At 36.8% G+C, this 20,865-nt stretch overlaps 3 protein-coding genes across 4 annotated transcripts; all 3 read left to right on the top strand.

Moving 5' to 3' along the window:
- Positions 1-994: 994 nt before the first annotated feature.
- Positions 995-5,248, top strand: LOC114137372 (G-protein coupled receptor 4-like). The gene is made up of 6 exons (XM_028005901.1): positions 995-1,146; positions 1,792-2,261; positions 2,453-2,577; positions 2,963-3,184; positions 4,363-4,541; positions 4,625-5,248. Exons 4-6 carry the CDS (start codon positions 2,978-2,980, stop codon positions 5,166-5,168), a joined length of 930 nt encoding a protein of 309 aa, XP_027861702.1. The 5' UTR covers positions 995-1,146; positions 1,792-2,261; positions 2,453-2,577; positions 2,963-2,977; the 3' UTR covers positions 5,169-5,248.
- Positions 5,249-7,879: 2,631 nt separating this feature from the next.
- LOC114137373 (G-protein coupled receptor 4-like) lies at positions 7,880-11,134 on the top strand. 2 transcript variants are annotated; one of them, XM_028005902.1, is made up of 4 exons: positions 7,880-7,994; positions 8,365-8,574; positions 8,794-8,969; positions 9,525-11,134. In XM_028005902.1, the coding sequence occupies exons 2-4, from the start codon at positions 8,380-8,382 to the stop codon at positions 10,066-10,068; spliced, it is 915 nt and encodes a 304-aa protein (XP_027861703.1). In that variant the 5' UTR covers positions 7,880-7,994; positions 8,365-8,379; the 3' UTR covers positions 10,069-11,134. The 2 variants fall into 2 exon arrangements, with proteins under 2 accessions (XP_027861703.1, XP_027861704.1); XM_028005903.1 differs by lacking the exon at positions 7,880-7,994 and adding an exon at positions 8,047-8,147.
- Positions 11,135-15,086: 3,952 nt separating this feature from the next.
- On the top strand, positions 15,087-17,324 carry LOC114137374 (ovarian cancer G-protein coupled receptor 1-like). The gene is made up of 4 exons (XM_028005904.1): positions 15,087-15,229; positions 15,588-15,764; positions 15,987-16,162; positions 16,249-17,324. The coding sequence occupies exons 2-4, from the start codon at positions 15,603-15,605 to the stop codon at positions 16,784-16,786; spliced, it is 876 nt and encodes a 291-aa protein (XP_027861705.1). The 5' UTR covers positions 15,087-15,229; positions 15,588-15,602; the 3' UTR covers positions 16,787-17,324.
- The last annotated feature ends 3,541 nt before the right edge of the window (positions 17,325-20,865 follow it).

Raw genomic sequence — 20,865 nt, 5'->3', positions numbered from 1 at the left:
CACATATGTGTATAATAAAATATTGTTTGAATGTATTCTCTGTGTGTAATTATTCCCAAAATAGTAGTGTCATGTGATATGGCATATTGTGTAATAAAGTTTTTCTGTGACTCTAGAAAAATGGCCTGGGCTTAATCAGGCAGAGGACAGTGAAAGTGCTTGTGGAACTAGGGAGGAGGTCGTGAATAGGCTAATGCTTGTGTAACTTGGATGATTTCATGCATTTTTATTAAGAAACAACAATTTCTCCACAGTTTTTGGTTTCAAACGATTTCTCTTTTCACTACATGGATGAGGTGTTATTATTGTACCCCAACTCCTTGGAGCACAATAAACACCTCACCTTTACAGAAAATAAGAAACAGTGAAAAATACAGTTCCTCATAAGCAAACCTAATGCATCTACAAATGTTCAGTTCACCTTACCTTGTTAGGGCTTATCAAATCAAAATGTTCCCACATAGGAGAAATCCTCCTCTTTCTCGCCGGCTCCATCCTACTCCTTTCTCTCTCTCTCTCTCTCCCTCCCTCCCTCCCTCCCTCCCTCTCCCTCCTAAACTCTCCAAACACCAAACTAAATAACCACTATCCAAACTCTGCTATCAAAACTCTATCCACTCTCTCAACTGACCGCAACTCGCCTACAACAGCCCACATTTTGAATGGAGCCTGTGGGGTTTCTAAAGCTGCCAAACTCTGAGCCACTTCCCGAAGCAGTCACGTGGTACAGCCGGGCAGCGAGGCTTCGGACGTCATCGTTTTCGGCTCCTCCCCTAAATGAAGCCTCGATACGCGCTTTACGGAAACGCCCCCTCCATTACTCGACACACGCCTCGAAGCCTCGGCACATCACGTAACATCACTACTGACAACACACTTACAGGAAACATCATTTATTCATAACATTTCCTCAATACTGAGTTTTTTTCTTGCAGGAAACATTAAAGCCAATGCATTAACTGCTAACATCCCTTTCAAAGCTTTAATTTAACGACTTTTGTGTGACCAGCTCTCCTAAGTGCTACAGAAAAAAAAGCTTAAATTGAAGCTTGCAAAACAGCAGTTTCCTTTTCAGCTGGCCAGTTAGACAGATGTCAGCACTCTGGGAGGTATTTCTCTGGCTGAACAAATTTAGCAAAGCAAAAGGTAAATTATCCACTTATTAGATTATTGGTCTGTTGGCTAGATTGAATGATATACAAATTAGTTTATGTGTTTAATGTTGTAAAACTGTTGAAACCTTTTTAATGCAAGGCAGACCATATGCATTGCTATCAGTGTTCAACTCTTGGTTTTGCTTCTTTGGATAGCTTGAGCTTCACTTTCATTTTAAAATGCTGCCTAACTGATCTTGAATTAAATTGTTGCCTTGTTTTATCAAGATGTCATTATTTATTGTGTCTTACAAATTAGGTTTATTGTGACATTCAGTTTTTGTCACAGAAAAAAGAAAAGCCTTGCTTTGCTTTTGTTAACCAGAAAATTACATGTAGGTAAATATTAACCCAGTGTCATCTGAGATGTGAGATTGTTGGACTTTAAACATCTGAAAGAGGGAAAGAGGCATAACCTCATTAACAAACATAAACTGAGCTTAAACATATTTAAGAAGTGATATTACTTGTCATATAAAAAATGTATTGGATGCAAAGGTGTAAAGCCTCAACGTAGGTAAGATGAGACAGGTGATTTATGGGTATTGTTTCAAAGAAGCTGCTCTGTTATGAAACAAAATTGTGGACGTGTATTTTTGTGAAGCTCTTCTCCCTTCACTTCCTCTCTGTTTGACAGAACCCATTTCATCTGACCACATCTCTTTTCACTTGTGCAATAAACTAAGAGGGAGGAAGAGCAAAAATAAGTTTTAATTTTAAGAGTTATTGTCAATGAGTTTTACATGAAATGAATGAAGCTCAGTTTGTTAAAACAGTGAAATCCTTTCTGTTAGCTGTAGAGATGCCAACAAGAAGGGACCCATCAGTCTCTGTTACCCACAGTTGGTCCACATCTTATTTGATTGTCACAGCCCACACAAAGAACCAGCAGGAATGAAGAAATATTAGCAGAAGAGACCAATGCAGTACATCCTGCATCCAGCATGCCCATACTGGTTCCTGTTGCATGCATCTGTATCTGTTAAAGTGAAATGTTTCCATGACTGCAGCTTTGCTTCTTTAACATTTATAGAAGTTAGAGATGCAGAGAGGTGCTGAGTGTCCCATAACATGCATGACTTAAACTGTTGGATTTAACATAAAGAGGTAAAATGTGTATATAGATGAAATGTACATTGAAAGATCACTGAGAGGATATTTGTTGGCAGCATATGGCTGAACTGAATTTAGTTAAAAGTTGTGTTTTTGAAAACTGATACATTTTGTTACGATCTTAAAGGATGCTTCCTTCCTGCTGGTAAAGATAATCAACTTGTCAAACCATCTCTTTAATGCAGCGTCATGTCATTGGTCAGCCTGTACGTGGTGTAGCATGCAAACACAGTGTGCACCGGCTGCAGACCTGATGAGAAGGATAAATGTTTGAGAACGAATCATTTCAGGACCTATAAACTTTGAAAAGGTAAATATATTTTTTATGTCATGCACAGAAATTAGGAAAACACATTCAATCTAATGCTGCTGAGGAAAAATATATTCCATATGTTCAATTCAATGAGAAAACAGATAAAATATTTGCCAATAGTTCCAGGTAGAAACTATCCACTTGCTTCAAATATGGATAATTTTCCATAGAGAAAAAAAAATCTATAACAGATAATCAGGCAACTAAGTAAACCTATTTGCATTTCAGTAAAAACACAAAAAATGCATATACTCAACATCCTTTACAAAACAATCTCTATAGGTATTGATTTTTCTCTTAGACTTAGCATAGATCGTAAGTGTTGTTAAAGTGTTGCTGAAGGAAAATAAAGTCTCCATTATTCATTATTTTGCTCATGCAGGTTTGACACTGAAGAATGGAGAATATCGTCGTCAGCAACACCTCAGGGAACCAAAGCGCCAATCAGAGCATCTCCAACCACAGTGAAGCATTTAACAATAATAACGGTTATGATGACGAATTCACAAAGCTTGTTTATCAATATGTGGATGTGGTGGATTGGATCACTATTTGTGTTGGGCTTCCATTGACTCTAGTGACGATGTTTGCTGTTTTATCAATGGTGAGTACACAGTTACTACACTGTGAAGCCAAATGTTCTTTTATGAAATAAGTCAAGATATTATTACTAATCTATTCATTACTTTGCAAAAGGCAGGACCACTCCTAATAAAAATGTGAATTGTAAACTACTGCAATGGAAATTTCGTTGAATTCTGTTCAATGACAATAAATGCTATCTATCTAAAGTGAGTATTTGCTATGAGCTGAGACAATTTTCATTTCCATGTTTTGACCAGTTTTTGCCGTGGCTTCAGTGAACACCTGACCGCTGAGCCATGTTTCTCCTGACTGTATTGGCTGCTGATCACATGACTTCTTTAGCATTACAATGATTCCTGGGGCTGTAGCCATGAATTTTGATTCAGCTGTATCATTTCATTTAATCCTGTTTTTTCTACCTGTCTCATTTGATTTGACCCACAAGAGATCATAGGGATTTTTTTTTTCATAATTTGTATATTACCTTGACAAAGTTGTCCATGTTGTAAAGGTAACACACACGTCAGCATAAATAACATTTCATACTTTTTCTGTTCTGTAATTATTCATAGCGATCTGTTGTAATCCCATAATTTATTCAGTAAAGGTGAGCCTGAAAACCGTCATTGAGATGCAGTTGTTGTGGAAAAGCTGGGTCTCCTTTTAGGGCTCAGATATGAACTCAGAAATATCATCCTGTTGATTGTTCAGTATTAATGATTAAATTCTTAAACAAGGTGACATATTTACTCAACTTCACCTTTAAAATGTTACTATTGCTTAGAAAAACAGACTCTAATTTATGTTTAATAATTCTGATAAACATGAGAAATGAATACTGATGTGAGTAACGCTGTAAATTACATTGCTGGGAATGCTTGCTCTGTGTTAGAGTAACAGAGCTTCTGTCAGTTTGAGTTGATGACTGAAGTCTCGGGGCGACATCCAGCCACAGCAGGACTCTTTTAGGCTTGGTGCTTTAGAGAACATTTGGGGAAGCCAGAGTTGATCTCCAGCTCTGGCCATGAATATTCCTCCATCCTCCTCTGCTGCTGAGCGGACATTCTCTGTCATCTAGCAAATAAAAACACATGCCAGGAAAACAGCAGGACAGAAGAATGTTTGTGGAACTAAAATCTACTAACTACATCAATTTTGGTTCTGTCTTTATTTCCTTTTCTTTTTGTCCCCCTGCAGGTGAAGAAAGATCATGTTGCTCCAGTTTACATCCTCAACCTTCTGATCTCGGATCTCATCCAGCTCTGCAGCAGAATTCCTCTGATGTTACATGAAGGTCCTAATGTCTCCTTTCTCTTTGCTTTCCGGTTTGGCTTGATAACCAGTGTTGGATTCATGATGTGTGTTTCCCTGGAAAGGTAACTATCTTCATTACTTTATATCTGTGTTTCTGTCTGACACCATTACATCAATGCCCAACAGCATTTGTCTTTTTTTCCAGGTATCTGATGGTTGCCAAGCCGCTGTGGTACAGATTGAGAAAAAACATCAAGACATCTGTGTTGGTCTGCGTTGCAGTCTGGATCCTTTCTGTTATTTTTATCTTGAGCGTTTATCTTCCCCTGGAACTAAAGACCAGTGGAACCATATTGGGTGTGTTTCTCCTCCTCCCTCTTCCCTTGTTCATCTTCTGCCTGGTTGGGACCATTAAAGCTCTGTCTGAAACTCGCAGTGTCGCTGCTGATGAGAAACATCGAATCTTTTCAGTCCTGGTTGTGGTGTTGCTTACATATATTCTACTTTTTCTGCCAGTTGTATTATGTTTAGTTTTGGAGGAAGTTAAGAAAAATGTAATTTTTGAAGCTGTGGCTACAGTTTGTCAATGTCTAAATCCTCTTGCAGACTCAGCTTTGTATATTTTTCTGAGGAAAAGTGCAGTTGATAAGATTTTAGCTTCACTGTGTTCCTGTAAAATGTCTGAGAATCAGAAGATCAGCAGCATTGATGATGATAACATGTCTGCTCTGCACACTACAGCTGTTTAGGTGCCATACATGGATAAATATCTTTACATCTTACTTTCTCTGACTATTGTTCTGGATTTCTTAGTCCTGAACGTGGCCGTACAGAATAACTTTTCTGTAATTTAATTAAATCTGAACCACATACAGTATATCCACCTGAAAAAGAAACAGACACATAAAATCAGTGGGATTTTATTGAAATGTTCAATTTGTAGAAAAATATTTAATCAGAAAAGAGAGTTCTATAAATCAATAGAAAAATTGAAATAAAAAACATAATGACTCCAAATCCTCCCAGTAGGTGGACTTAAAGTTGTTGCATTTGAATTCTACCAACAGTTCTATTTTATGTGTTTTTAAATATTAATATTAACATATTCTATTAGTTTTTATTATCTACAGTGTTATTAGGTTAAGCAATCTTTTACAACTGATAAAACCATCTCTACTTGTGGTCAACAAAAACTTCTGTTTAGTTTCTCAGAACTGTGCAGAAACAGGAAATGGCTGACATTTTAAAATACTCTGTTGTTTGTGGCGACAGCAACATTTCCTATCCAAGCCGTTTCAGTTTAATTTTTGGACTTTTCACCATCTGAAAATCATTCACAACCATGAACTTCATGAAGCTTATTTTAATCTGCCAGATTTTTTTATTATTGAAATTCATGAAGAAAAGAATTATGAGCTAGAAAATGTTCACTTTGTTGGCATGAAAATACATCTAATGACTAATGTCTCAGGAAGACCTAGAGAAACCCAACCATGTGTTTACCTTTGATTGCATTGATTACTGCAACAGCGTCTTCACAGGTCGGCCTAACAAATCAATCCTCCAGCTGCAGCTGATCCAGAACGTTGCTGCTGCTGGAGTTCTGACTAGAACCAGGAAGTTAGAGCACAACACACCAGTTCTACAGTCCCTCCACTGGTTCCTGTAGCTCAGAGAATAGACTTTAAAATACTGATGCTAGTTTATAAATCACTGAACAGCTTAGGACCACAATACATTAAATATCTGCTGTTGTTGTATCAACCTTCCAGACCTCTCAGGTTCTGGTTCTGATTCTGCTGTGCTTCACCAGAACCAGAACCAAACACGGGGAAGCAGCTTTCAGCTTCTATGCACCACAAACCTGGAAGCGTATTATAGTGTGCTGAGGTTCAGTAAACTTGATTTTTATATTTAGTTTAGAAATATTTTCATGATTGTAGCTCATTTTACAGCCATTAGAAGGTTTTCATTTATATTTTCTTACAGATTCATTCTTTACTTTCTGCTGCTACTTGAAGTCAAACCTGAGAAATTCATTTCAATTTCTTACAGCTGTGAATCTGCTGCACTGTAATGGTTTTAAATGTCGGGTTGTGGAGGTTACATGTGGGACACATTTTTACCTTTAATCTGTCCCAGAATCTGAATTGTTTAAAATCTTTTCATCTGTTACTTCTGTCTGAAAATGTTGGAAAGATTGACTGTTGAAGGTGAAACAGCTTCTCTTGGTTTCTCATCCTCATGTTTTGCCTTTGATAGTTTTTACTCTTTTAAAAACTATTAAATATACTGAGTTTTGTGGTTACTCTGAGAATTTCAACCCTATAGATATAGACTCCTACCCAACATCCCAGCTCCACTTTTGTCCTTTGAATTTTTATTATTTCTAATTTATTTAACTTGTGTTTCAGTCAGCGTTGAATTCAGACAGAATGGTGCACTATGTTAATCTCTGACAATGTGTTCAAGCTGAAGAAAGTCAGTAGAGAGAAATTATGCTGGAATATGGGGAATATGAGAGTGTAACCAATGATGTAATATTTCTGTTCCACAAACCTCTGAAAGGAGCATAACCTTCATCTTAAGACATATTTTTGCTCATCCTATAAAAATATGTTGGATCCATTGCAGTAAAGCTGCAAAGTGAGTGAGCTGAGACAGCAGCCATATTGGAAATATCTGAAAGATTTTGCTCTAAAATTATGAGAAATTTTGAAGGTGTCATTTTGTGAAACACTTCTCACCTCACTTCCTGTCTCTGTGTGTTCAGAACCCTTTTCTCTTTTCACCTGTGGAATATTAAATAGCAGGAGGAAAATAAATAAAGTTTTAATGGGGTTATTATTATTTTTAATATAATTTACATGAAATTACCTTTGCGATCATTTCTGGTGCGTTAGCTGCAGGGAGACCAACATAAAGCGAGCCGCTCCAGTGTCTCTGTGGCCCACAGTTGGCCGAACACATCTTGAGTCATAGCCCAGCAGCTAACAGCACATAAAGGAAGATGGAAGAACCAACATGGGTGATGAAGCAAGAGCAAAAGAGAGCAATGCAGAGCATCCTGCACCAGCATGTTCATGTTTGTCCCTGTTGCATGCACCTCTATAAGTTAATGTGAAATGTTTTCATGACTGCAGCTTTCCTTTTCTAAAGTTAGAGATGACAGCAGTGTCCAAAACATGCTGGTTTAATCTGTTGTATTGAAGATAAACAGGTAAAAGAAGTGATAAAAGCTTCACTGCATTTTTTTTGCAAAGAACATAGAGAGAATATTTTTTGTTAATTGGTGCTAGAAAAATTAACTGAATTAAATTTCACACAAGTTGGTTCATGATAACTGAGTTTAAAAAATTGTTATGATCTTAGAAGACGTTTTCTTCCTGTTTCTAAAGAAAATATACTTATCACATCATCTATTAGCCCATTTCCTTTAATACAGAAGTCAGATGTCATTGTTCAGACACCATGTGGTTCGTATATATAGAGAATGTTCAGACTGCAGACCGTTGAGGTGAGAAGGAGAACTGGCTGAAAACAGGAATCATTTCAGGACTTTTAAACTTTCAAAGGTATATATATATTTATTTCTTTTAATGTGCAGAAAAGATAAAAAGACACAATAAATTTAATACGTTGCTGAATAGTGTATCCTATGTGTTTAATTTCATGGAGCTGCTGAGTCACGTTAGAAATAACATTTACCTGCATGCCAGTATAATAAGGTAGAAACTGAGCACATACTTTATATTTGGATAATTTTCCAATCATTACTTTCAAGAATTACTGTGTTTATCTTTACCATATGCTTTATACTAAAAAAGATTTCTTACACATGAGCTTTTCTTAGGATTTCCCCTTAAAAAGAAATTTAATACTACTTTCATGAAATAAGCTAAGAGAAAAATCAAATCTCCATTATTCATTATTTTGCTTGTGCAGGTTTGATATTGAAGAATGGGAGATTCCCTCATCAACACAACCTCATTGAAAGAAAACCTCAATCTGACCAATTTCAACTACAATGATGCATCTAACAGTTTTTATGAAGAGAACAAAGTATATTTTAAAATCTTATCCTGGGGAAATTTGATCACCATTTGTGTCGGACTTCCTTTGACTCTGGTGGCCATGTTTGCTGTTTTATCAAAGGTGAGTACTTGTTAACTTAGATTTAGCTGCATGTTCATCAGGAAATGCAGTTTTTTTATTAATATTGTTTTTCTCAGAACCTGGATCTAAGGAATGGTTGATGAAAAGGAGATTAAACATTGTGTGTTATATTTGTGGAAGCAGAATCATCTAATAGTTCCATGAAGTTGGGAAGAAATTTTCAGCTTTTATTCACTTTTCATTTTCTTTCCCCTGCAGGTGAAAAAGGATGATTGCGCTCCAGTTTTCATTTTCAACCTTCTGATTTCTGATCTTATCCAGCACTGCAGCAGAATTACTATGATAGAACATTTTCCCACTTTTCTCTCTGGGTTTGCTTTTGAATTTGGAATTACAGCCAGTATTGGATTCATGATGTGTATCTCCCTGGAAAGGTAAATGCCTGTTTACATGCATATTATTGTTTCTTTCTGACACTATTACATCAGTAATGATGGAACTTGACTTAATGTCATGTTTTGATTGTTGATTCTATGTTGAAATTGCACAAAAACTTGTGAGGGACGACGGAGTCCCAGAGCGAAATCCGTGTAAGAGTTGTACGGAGCCTTGTGCCAGAAGCCCATTAAAATGCATCTACATCGTTTTAAACTGTGTGATTGTGAGCGTGAGTGAGAATAAAAATATTTTTTTTGTTCTATATAACACAGTAGGAGTGTAACAGGTAAACATTTTATGGTTGCAAACTCGACTAAAAACCCACCTGTTTAGGATTGTATTTGAAACGTAATCAATTACAAATTTATTGATGGAACTTGACTTAATGTCATGTTTTGATTGTTGATTCTATCTTGCATTGTGTTTCTGTGTTTGTAATGATGTAAAGCACTTTGAAATGCCTTGCTGCTGAAATATGCTATACAAATAAAATTTGATTGATTGATTGATTGATTGAAGTAATGTCTGACAGCATGTATCTTTTATTGCAGGTATCTGGTCATTGCCAAGCCGCTGTGGTACAGATTAAGAAGAAACATCAAGACATCAGTGTTGGTCTGTGTAGCAGTCTGGATATTTACGTTTCTTAATAATCTTAGCATGTGTCTCCTTTTAGAATTAGAGATGAGATTAAAAATTCAGGCTGTTAGTATCCTCCCCCCTCTTCTCTTTTTCATCTTCTGCCTGGTTGGGACCATTAAAGCTCTGACTAAAGCTCGCAGTGTCTCTGCTGATGATAAACGTCGAATTGTTTCAATTCTGGTTGTGGTTTTGCTAACATATATTCTGCTTTTCAGCCCTTACATGATGTATTTTCTGTTGGAAAAACCCTGGGAAAATTTTGCCAACTATACTGCTGTTACAATTGGTATTTATCTTAGTTCTCTTGCAGACTCAGCTATGTGTGTTTTTCTGAGGAAAAGTGCAGTTGACAGACTTTTGACCTCATTGTGTTGCTGTGTAACGTCTAAGAATCAGGAGATCAGCAGCACTGATAATGACAACGTGTCATCTCAACGTACTGCAGCAGTTTAGGTTCAACTGATGCACAAATATTTTCACATCTTACTTTCTTAAGGAATTCTTATGGATTATTTGCAAGAGAAAATACTTTCAGATGATATATTTTGAATTTTTCATGATCATTTGAAAACCAAAACCCAACCACTGAAGAAATGACAACCTGCTTGATTCTCTGATTTGTCAATTTAACCAGGTACAACACTTAGAAAGTGTCAAAGAGTTTCCCATGAAAAAGTTTCTTTCAGCAGAAAATGCTGAAAACAGTAAAACTTTATTTATTCAGCTGTGGATTAAACCAATTTAGCTTTTCTGCTATGTAAATGATTCTGAAGCGCATACAGTGTTTCTGATAGTAACAAAGCAAACATTTAATTTAGCAGGGATTTAACTGAAATGTTTATTATATATAACAGAAATATTCAATTGGACTAGAGATTTCTTTACATAAAAACACCATAAAGCCTCCAAATCTCCCAGGAGGTGGATGGCTTGAAGTTGTAGGATTTTAATAATGCAAACCGTTCCATTTTGTGTTTTGTAAATATTAATGTTAATATGCTAATATTTTTCATCATCTAAAGTGTTAACAAGGTGATTTATTTATTTAAACTGAAACATACCATCTCTTGTGATGAAGCAAAACTGCTGCTTAGATTGTGAGAAATCTGCAGAAACAGGAAATATCTCATGTTTGACATGAAATAAAAAATCAGACACATTTTATTACAGCTTGTATTTCGTGGCTACAGGAACTTTAGGTCAAAACCTTTTTTAATTAGTTTTAGACTGTTCACTCTCTGAACATTGTATAACCATGTACACATGAAGATTATTTTGGTCTGTCACATTTTTATTTGGACTTTATGAGGCAAAGAATGATGAGCTGAAAAATGTAACTTTCTTGCTATGAAAATATTTGTAAGTTAGAATGAATGTTGATTGTTGGGTAGGAGTTTGTGATGATAAGAAATTTGCTTGACAACATTGCATAGGTTTGATTTTATCTCAAATATTCATCTTTTTGTCTCTTGATCTGAAAGAACAACTTTATATTCAGAATAAAATTTCTTTAACAATATTCTCTGAGAATGTGTATTTTATTTTGCACACAGATGGAAACAGAGTAGTTGGTAGTGTGCAGGGCCTCATTTCTCTGACAGCCATTTTTTAATTTGTGAACAATCTTTGTTCCTTATTCATATGTGAGCTTCATGAGTTTTTGTGTCCGGCCACTAGATGGTGACATTATGCATATTGTAGCATTAAACGTGATGCTTCAACACTTTAATACTTTAACACAGTGGCTATAAAATGACAAATTTGCAGTCACATAAAGGTATCTTATTTTTCAGCAATATAATGACTTTTTATAGTATTTTGAGTTTCATTTTCCATTTTGAGAGAGCGAGTAAAAGTTTAACTCTGCAATAATTCAGTTAGGAACCTGTATATTATTTGTTTCTATAGTTATGTCTGTTGTGAATTAGAGATTAACTGATGTTTGAATATTATATGTGAAACCTTTTACATTTTGTTCAACTCTGAAAATAGTCCCAACTTTTCTGCCACACTGTGTGCATGAATAGTTTCCACTTTCCCCACCTGAGGTCTAACATGTCCAACCACAGCCCAGGAGCTCCACCTGCCTCTGCGCCAACTTACGTTTATGAAGGTTAATAGTGAAGCCAGATGATCTGATGATCTGGAAAACATGCTGGAGATGATGGACATGCTCCTACCTTTTCAACTATCCTTTCTACTGGTGTTTCTATGACAGGTAACAGCTGTAGATGGACTCTAGAATCACCTCTGTTTGCAGTCAACTGACATGTGAAATGAAGAACAGAACTGTTGTACCTGTGTGTTCTTGTTTAGCCACACAAACCGACTTGCTATTCTATGGAGGGATTTCATCTTTCCTTCCACCTCGATTCTGGCTGAAGCTAAAAACTAATATTTTCTCTTTTAAGCTCTGGATTTGGCTGGTTTTACTGGACACACCTCCAGATTAACATCATATTATGGTAATCCTTGAAGTGAGTTCTGTACTCTAGTGGAGAAAAAATTACAGATTGGGGAAGAAAGTTCTGCTTCTGTCATCATGGGAACATTTTTTGTAACAGTGATCTGTGAGCTTCAACAGTTTTCGTGTCTGGCCACTAGATGGTGACATCATGCATCTTGTAGGGTTCTGAACTGTAATTCCTCTGTCGTGGAAAAAATACTATTTCCAAGCACTGTTCAGGTGTAATCACTCAATCAGGTTTATTGACATATTGAGCACAATACAGAGACCTTGTAGGACAATCAGTAATAAAGCAGGTCTGCATGAAAAGCTGCCAGGCAGAGACACACATGAGTTTTATACCAAAGATGAAGAATTAACAAGGGGTGAGACAGTCTGGTTCTGATGCAGCTGTAGAAAACAACTTCCAACCTTTTACATGTAACCCAAATAGTTCTTTTGGTGAGAGTTCACAAGCATTCATATAACATGACTAGCAGATGTGACCTTAATGTAATTTTTCCATCACACCTCATAACTACTACTGAGTCAAATGTTCAGTCTCTGTGTTTGACACTAAATAAGACAAAGTGGGAACATCCAAGCCCAAAATTACCGCATAGGCTTTGCCTCAGAGCTACTGCCACAGGTAAGAGTGTTTGGCCTTCAATAGTTAAATAAATCTCAGATTTTATTACTCCATTTCATCACCATGAATGCACCTTATTTTTGTCTTAACATCATTCCATTGCTCTCTTTCCACACAGCTAGAAAGAACCACAGACTTGAAACTTCTTGTGTCTAATAAAGTTGTTTCATGTTGACCATTTACCAGCACAGGGACTGTGCAGGCAGGTTCATGTGCAGGGGATGGGGAAGGTGATCTGGGAACCGAATACAGAAGGGAGGGTTTACTCTGTGTAGTGACAGGACATGTGTCCTGTGTATGACCTATCCTGTTACACAGAAAACATTGTATGTCTTGCTTTGAGGATGAGAAGCTCTTAGAAGGATTGGATTTAGCCACAGAAAATGAACTATTAGCTGAATAATTCCTAGTCTGACCTATAGCAAAGCACATTTCACCCCCTCAGACTTACTACTTCCTGTAGAGAAGATGTCACTGCCAAAGTTGGTTCTTCTGGTCCCCATCTTTGCTAATAAGAAGACTTCGGACAAACTTGCAGCCTGTTCTGCAGAATTTGGGGCTTGTTCTTGGATCCACACCATCAAATCCAGATTCCCCATCCTCAGCAACTTCTCCATGATCATCAGTTCTGAAATGTCCTTCACTGTAGACTTCTTTGGTTTGACCCACTTATAAAACATGTCTTTGAGTTGAACATAAAGTTTTTTTGGTGCCTCACCTTGATAAACGTCCATTGATCAAAACCTCCTCCAATAAGTGTCGGCAGTTTTCTCATATTTAATGACATTTTTAAACTTGTCATAAATATGACAATCTGCCATGTTCTTCAGCACAATACTACCTACCAGCACCTGGAGAATTATTCTCTTTTTTCTGCTCCTCCCTGCTGAGAAGAGACCAGGAAAGGTAAATTGGGGCGTGCTGTGGTGGCGCAGGGGGTTAGCACGCCCCACATTTGGAGGCCTTAGACCGAGTCGAACCCACGGACGTCGCGGGTTTGACTCCCGGTCCCGACGACCTTTGCTGCATGTCCTCCTTCAAAAATGGCGCCGGCTCAGCTGGCTGCCTGCAGAAGCAGCTCCCGTCGTGTGTTAATCTGTGTATAAAAAATTCCTGCTGTAACTGCGAAATAATTTCCCTGCTGGGCTGAATAAAGTAATTCTTAATTCTTAAATGCTCAAACAATTTTTGAACTCAAATTAAACCAACAGAAAATCTCAGAACAAATCGACCTTTTCCCACCTTCTCCCTGTACAGGAAGGATGGCCAGTTCCTCTTGGTGAAAGAATGACCAACTAAATGTTACAATATGCAACTGAAATAAAAAAAATCAAACAAGAAACATTTGGTCTGTATATAAATTAAACACAACATAATATCAATAATCCTTTTATAGTGATGGATCCTTTGGTCTCCATCACACTTAGTCATAACTATAAACTGAAATTAACATGAAACATATATAATCAGTAAACGTATCACTGCTGTAAAATTAATCTGGATCCAGCATAATAAGGCTGCAGTGAGTAAGCTGAGACAGAATATTTGTAATATCTGACAGACTTTCTGTAAGATTATGAAAAATTTGGAAGGTGTCATTTTGTGAAACACTTCTAACTTCACTTCCTCTGTTTGTGTTCAGAACTTGTTTTATCTGACCACATCTCTTTTCACTTGTGCAATATTAAGAAGCAGGAGGAGAATAAATAAAGTTTTTATAGTAAGATAATTATTTGTAATATAATTTTACTTGAAATTAGTTAAGGTCATTTGTTTAAAGCAGTGCCATCCTTTCTGGTGCGTTAGCTGCAGAGAGGCTAACATAAAGCTAGCTGCTCTAGTCTCTCTGCAGCCCAAAGTTTAAAAACCACATCTTGACTCATAGCCCAGCAGCTAACATCACACAAAGGAGGGTGGAAGAACCAACATGGCTGATGAAGCTACAGCAGAAGAGAGCAATGCAGAGCATCCTGCACCAAGCATCTCCATACTTGTCCCTGTTGCATAAATGTGTATCTAAGTTAATGTGAAATGTTTCCATGACTGCAGCTTTGCTTCTCTAAAGTTAGAGTAATGGCTTACAGATGAGGAGCTGCTTGCTGACAGCAGAGTCCCAAAACATGAATGGTTTAAATTGTTGAATGTGAGTTAAAAAGGTAATATTAGTAATTTAAGTTAAAATCCTTTTTTTTGTTAAGAACATTCAAATGATATTTCCTGTTAATTGGTGCTATATACCTGAACTGAATTGAATTTAAACAAGTTGGTTAATGAAAACTGAGTTTTAAAAACTGAAACATTTTGTTGTGATCTTAGAAGACATTTTCTTCCTGTTGATAAGGAAACCTGACTTATCACATCATCTATTAGCCCATTTCCTTTAATACAGAAGTCAGATGTCATTGTTCAGACACCATGTGGTTCGTATATATAGAGAATGTTCAGACTGCAGACCGTTGAGATGAGAAGGAGAACTGGCTGAAAACAGGAAGCATTTCAGGATCTTTAAACTTTGAAAGGTAAATATATATTTTCTTTGACTGTACAGAAAAGAAAAAAACACATTTAATTTAAGATTTTGCTGAAAAGTATTTCCCATGTGTTTAATTTAATGGAACTGGTTAAACAGTAGAAACTGAGCACATACATTAAATAAGAATTATTTTCCACTCATTATTTTCAAGAATTACAATTTGTTGCTTTCTTTTACTTTAGAACATAAGTTTTATTTTTGTACTTAAAACACTTAAAATGTTTCTATTCTTTGCAAAATATCCTTTCCCAGGATTTTCCCTTCAAAAGAAATTTAATACAACGTTTATGAACTAAGCTAAGAGAAAAATCAAGTCTCTATTATTCATTACTTTGCTTGTGCAGATTTGATATTGAAGAATGGGAGATTCCCTCGGTCAGAACATCTTCAACTACACTAATGCATCTAACAGAACCAGTAACAGTTCTGATGAGAACGAAGTCTTGTATGTGGGAAATTGTGTCACTATTGCCATTGGATTTCCTTTGACTCTGGTGGCCATGTTTGCTGTTTTATCAAAGGTGAGTACTTGTTAACTTAGGTTTAGCTGTATGTTTGACACGTTATATATTTTATATTATTGTTGGTTCTCTCTGAGCCTGGGTCTAAGAATGGTTATTTAAAAATAATTTTAAAAATTCAAAAATAATAATAAAAAAATTTGTGGTTAAAGAATTAAATAATTGTTCCAGGAAGTTGGAAGGAAATCTTCTGTCTTTATTTTCATTTTGATTCCTCTGCAGGTGAAAGAAGATAATGTTGCTCCAGTTTACATCTTCAACCTTCTACTTTCTGATGTCATCCAGTACTGCAGCAGAATTCCTATAATATCACGTACTGCTAATGATTGGTCTCGTTGTGCCCTCGATTTTGGCCTTACAGCCAGCATTGGATTCATGATGTGTATCTCCCTGGAAAGGTAAATATCTGTTTACATGCATATTGTTGTTTCTGTCTTACACTATTACATCAGTAATGTCTGACAGCATGTATCTTTTATTGCAGGTATCTGGCCATTTCCAAGCCGCTGTGGTACAGATTTAAACGAAACATCAAGACAGCTGTGTTGGTCTGTGTCATGATCTGGATCCTTTCTTTTCTTTATAATCTTAGCATGTATCGCCTTTTAGAATTACAGATGAGAGTAATCATTCAGGCTATTGGTCTCCTCCTCCCTCTTGTCTTGTTCATCTTCTGCCTGGTTGGGACCATTAAAGCTCTGACTGAAGCTCGCAGTGTCTCTGCTGATGATAAACATCGAATTATTTCCATCCTGGTTGTGGTTTTGCTAACATATGTTTTGCTTTTCATCCCCAATGTGATGTATTATCTGTTGGAAAAACCCTGGGAAGATTCAATCTTCTGGACTGTGGTTACAATCGGGCTTTTTCTTAGTCCTCTTGCAGACTCATCTTTGTATATTTTTCTGAGGAAAACTGCATTTAACAAACTCGGGGCCTCATTATGTTGTGTAACAACTAAGAATCAGGAGATCAGCACTGATACTATCAACATGTCAGTTTCTCGATCTACAGGAGCGTAGGCGCCGTCAATGCACAAATATCTCCACATATTACTTTCTTAAAGTATTCTTACAGATTATATTTTGAAATAGATTGCTACTAGATGATATATTTAGAAATTTTCATAATCTTTTCTATTCCCTCTGAAAAATTAAAACTCAACAACTGAAATGACAACCTGCTTGATTCTCAGCGTTGCCTCTCCTTCTGTATCTGAGACATTTTTTAAATTGTTTGTCTTTGCTTATCTCACGTTAATTTTAGCCAGGTGCAACATTTAGAAAGTGTCAAACATTTTCATGTGAAAATGTTTCTGCCACCAAAAAATACTGAAAACAGTAAAACTCTATTTATTCAGCTGTAACTTAAACCCATTTAGCTTTTTTCCAATTTAATTGATTTTGAATGACAGAGTGTGTCGAATAGCAACAATGGAGACAAGTAAAATTAGTTGGGATTTAATTGAAATGTTCATTATTTAGAAAAATATAATCCAGTTGTACTTTGCATTTATATAAATACAAAAAGGGATAAAAAAAATAATCATAATTCCTCCAAATCCTCCCAGCAGGTGGGATGGCTTGAAGTTCTGGTTCTGTTGATGTTCTCCGCGTTCTTCTGCTACTTTTTCTACTCTTGGTTGCGGAGAACCTCGCCAAGCGGAGTAGCGGCATTGTTTGCTCGCGTGAACGGCTGATTGCGCTGTGTGGGCCTCTGCTGCTGCCCGGAGACGGGCCTGTGGTTCCGGAGGAGTTACGGAGGAGACGACGGGGCTGCGGGTCTGGAGTTAAACGGAGGGAGAAGAGGAGACGGCGCAGGCCAGCGTTGAGGTCTTTGGTAAATTGGACAGACGAACTCACGGTGCTGGTTAGGACCCAGAAGGAGTACAGGGAGTGCAGTATCTTCTGCTTCACGGAAACCTGGCTGCACTCGCTTACTCCAGAATACAGCGTGGAGGTTCCTGGATTTTCCTTGGTGCGCAGGGACAGGGACTTTTCCAAGAGTCGGAAGAAGAAGGGCGGCGGGATTGCACTTTATGTGAGTGAGAGGTGGTGTAATCCCGGTCATGTTAACGGGAAGGAACAGATTTGTAGCCCGGACATTGAACTTCTGGCTGTGGGAATGCGGCCGTGTTATTTACTGAGTGAGTTTACATCCGCCATTTTGATTGCTGTTTACATTCCCCCATCAGCTGATGCAGCGGTGGCCTGTGACGTCATCAGCTCTGACACAGCCAAGCTCCAGACTCAACACCCGGACGTTGTTATTGTGTCTTGTTTCTATGCTGTAACTGCGAAGTAATTTCCCTGCTGGGATGAATAAAGTACTTCTATTCTATTCTATTCTATTCTAAATAAACGCAAGAAGGGCTAAAAAACCAACAACCATAAAGACTCCAAACCCTCCCAGGAGGGACGGCTTGAAGTTGAAGTTGTAGGTTTTTAATTCTGCAAATATGAAATTCTATTTCATATTTTCTAACTATTAATCTTAGTGTGCTGTTAGAATTCCTCACCTACAGTGTTCATAGAGTGATCTATCTTTTTCAACTAAAAACCCGTCTCTGGTTGTGATGAAGCAAAACTGCTGTCTATCTCCTCAGAAATCAACAGAAACCAGAAACTGCTCATCCTTGGCACCATACAAAAAGGGAAGCAGAGAAATTTTAATACAGCTTGTGTTTTGTAGCTACAGTAACTTTACATAAATATATTTTTTTAACATTTGTTGTATGTTAAACATTTTTTAACATACAACCATGAAAATTATTTTAGTCTGTCATTTCTTTAATGGAATTCATGAGGCACAGAAAGATGAGATGGAGAATCTTACATATCTTGGCAATTAAAAAAAAGATGCTGAGTGTTTGTTGGGGATTTGTGAAAAGAAATCTGCTTGCTGAAATCCAATGCAAAAGTTTGTTTTGTTTAATCCACAATTTTCATCTTGTATCTTCAACTGAAAGAGAAACTTTTTATTCAGAATCAAATTATCTTGCCTTGTCAGACCAAGTTGCACAATTGCATTACATCACAATAACATGACTATGACTTTCAACATTTGGCTTGAAAAGTTTGATCCATTTTGTACCTGGAGCTCAGTTGGACCTGCTTGTTTCATGTTTTGTGCTGCACAGTAGCTGCCGCCCTCATTATTGGACCAGAACCTTTCTGCAGGTAGAGACTGAATGATCTCCACCAACCATGTCCGGCTTCTTCTCACAATCCAAACAGTGAACGTGTGATTAACTGTCTTCAAATTCATCTTACATGTTGTTTCTTGGTTTTTATCCTGATGTTTTCAAACCTTTTTTTCTGTTAGTTATGATTCCTGCATTCATCCAATAAAAACATTTTAAATACATTAATGTGGGCTTAATGAAAACGTTTTTGATACTTAAGACGTCATTTTAAAGGGGCTTTAAATTGGACAAATGAACCTTATCAAAATGCATATTGTAAATTATTGAAAGTGACTGTACATAGGTTTACAAAAACAATGAATGTTTTAAGCAACAAAGATTTACCCTTTTCTTGTTTTGCTCTGAGTTGACCTTTTTAAATATCACTCTATATTTACATCTAAAAATAAAACTTTGCAGTAATCAAAAAGTTTACTTCAATGTTTTCCTGAAATAATGCTATAGGACATGTGCTAATGTGGTGCCACAGGGTTTTACAAAAGATCCCAGTCGGGCACTGAAATGGAAGAAGTCAAAATTGTTTGCAATGTTTGGAAAAATCTAAATCATGGAAAACTAAACTATTAATATAGAGTTATATGCTGTAGAATCTGTAAATACAGCAGCATGTTGTTGCCATAGGCTATAAATATAGAAGACAAAATATCAAGCAGGATTAGGAAGGAAAGAAAATGTTTGATCCAAACTTATAGAAAACTGCTGGCGGTTTTCTCAGTACAGGCAGGGTAAGGTATAAGAGAGCATCACCTGAGAACAGAAACACCTGAAACCAAGCATGTCAAAGTTTTTATTATTAACCAGAAAAAGAAATTAATAATAATCATAATAATAACATTTTGTCCCTCGAGACATTTGCCAGTTACAAAGTAACACAACCTCATTCAAACTAAACCCTTTTCTTCCAGTTTTCTTTAGATCCAGTCATTGTGTCATAAAACAGATTGAGACAAAATACAGACCATGTTTGACATCACAAATATAATTTTTTAAAAGATTATTCTAAAGTTTCACACGTCATCATCTTCACTTTGTCTGTTGTACATATATTTTCCACATGATGCCGCAGTGGAGCAAACGAAGCGAGTCGTCTCATGAGGGAGTAATTTGATGGAAAACCTCAGTGCATCATGAATCAGAGACATAGAGCTTCTGAGAGGGAGACGGATATGAGACATGGTGAATCTGGTGACAATTAAAAGTGATTAATTTAAGACAATTCATGGAATCCTAAAAGCTCTACAGCACATTAATGAAAAATAATAATAACTGTCAAAACTTTGGCTGCAGCTACACCTACTGACACTTTCCTGATTCCCCATATTTGGCCCAGTGGTCTATTTGATGTCACTCAGTTACACTCATCAGATCTGGGCCCAGAAACCAGATGAGTTTTACCAAAACAGGAATTCTGATGGATCTGTTTGAGCTGGTGACAAGAAAACTTAAATAGTTTCTCATTTCCTTCATTTAATCAACTGCCTGGCCCTCGGTTTGGTTTAAGGTAGAAAGTCTCTCAGGTCGAAAGCAGCCGTGCCTGTTGTTGGCAGCTTCCCCCTCAATGACCTTTGGCTCTTGTTACTGAACTAGGTATGTTGTGTACAGGGTGAACTGATGTGATGCATCAACCAATGAGAATGTATGTGAGGGAAGGTTTAAGATAAATATCCTTCACTATCCCTCATGGGGGAGAGTCAGGAGTGACAACAGCAGAGTGACAGACAAAATGAAGTCTGGATAATCTCAAGAACACAATCAGTGAAATAAAAAGATTATTCAGTTTAATGTCCTGCGACCTGAAGATTGTTACAGATCAGAATATTGACTTGTTTGCAGATTTATGTCCATAAGTTTGTAAAAAAGTATTTTTTTAATCTTTTTTTTGAAGGTTATACATCT

The sequence above is a fragment of the Xiphophorus couchianus genome, chromosome 22 (assembly GCF_001444195.1).
Source record: "Xiphophorus couchianus chromosome 22, X_couchianus-1.0, whole genome shotgun sequence".
Lineage (NCBI taxonomy): Eukaryota > Metazoa > Chordata > Actinopteri > Cyprinodontiformes > Poeciliidae > Xiphophorus > Xiphophorus couchianus.
This window is presented reverse-complemented; position numbering and strand designations above follow the sequence as displayed.

What these genes read in the sequence shown, in the direction of transcription:
- LOC114137372 (XM_028005901.1), top strand. Translation starts at nt 2,978, where the DNA reads ATGGAGAATATCGTCGTCAGCAACACCTCAGGGAACCAAAGCGCCAAT. An exon ending in TGTTTGCTGTTTTATCAATG is followed by an intron (nt 3,185 to 4,362) that starts GTGAGTACACAG and finishes GTCCCCCTGCAG; the next exon opens with GTGAAGAAAGATCATGTTGC. An exon ending in ATGTGTGTTTCCCTGGAAAG is followed by an intron (nt 4,542 to 4,624) that starts GTAACTATCTTC and finishes CTTTTTTTCCAG; the next exon opens with GTATCTGATGGTTGCCAAGC.
- LOC114137373 (XM_028005902.1), top strand. Translation starts at nt 8,380, where the DNA reads ATGGGAGATTCCCTCATCAACACAACCTCATTGAAAGAAAACCTCAAT. An exon ending in TGTTTGCTGTTTTATCAAAG is followed by an intron (nt 8,575 to 8,793) that starts GTGAGTACTTGT and finishes TTTCCCCTGCAG; the next exon opens with GTGAAAAAGGATGATTGCGC. An exon ending in ATGTGTATCTCCCTGGAAAG is followed by an intron (nt 8,970 to 9,524) that starts GTAAATGCCTGT and finishes CTTTTATTGCAG; the next exon opens with GTATCTGGTCATTGCCAAGC.
- LOC114137374 (XM_028005904.1), top strand. Translation starts at nt 15,603, where the DNA reads ATGGGAGATTCCCTCGGTCAGAACATCTTCAACTACACTAATGCATCT. An exon ending in TGTTTGCTGTTTTATCAAAG is followed by an intron (nt 15,765 to 15,986) that starts GTGAGTACTTGT and finishes ATTCCTCTGCAG; the next exon opens with GTGAAAGAAGATAATGTTGC. An exon ending in ATGTGTATCTCCCTGGAAAG is followed by an intron (nt 16,163 to 16,248) that starts GTAAATATCTGT and finishes CTTTTATTGCAG; the next exon opens with GTATCTGGCCATTTCCAAGC.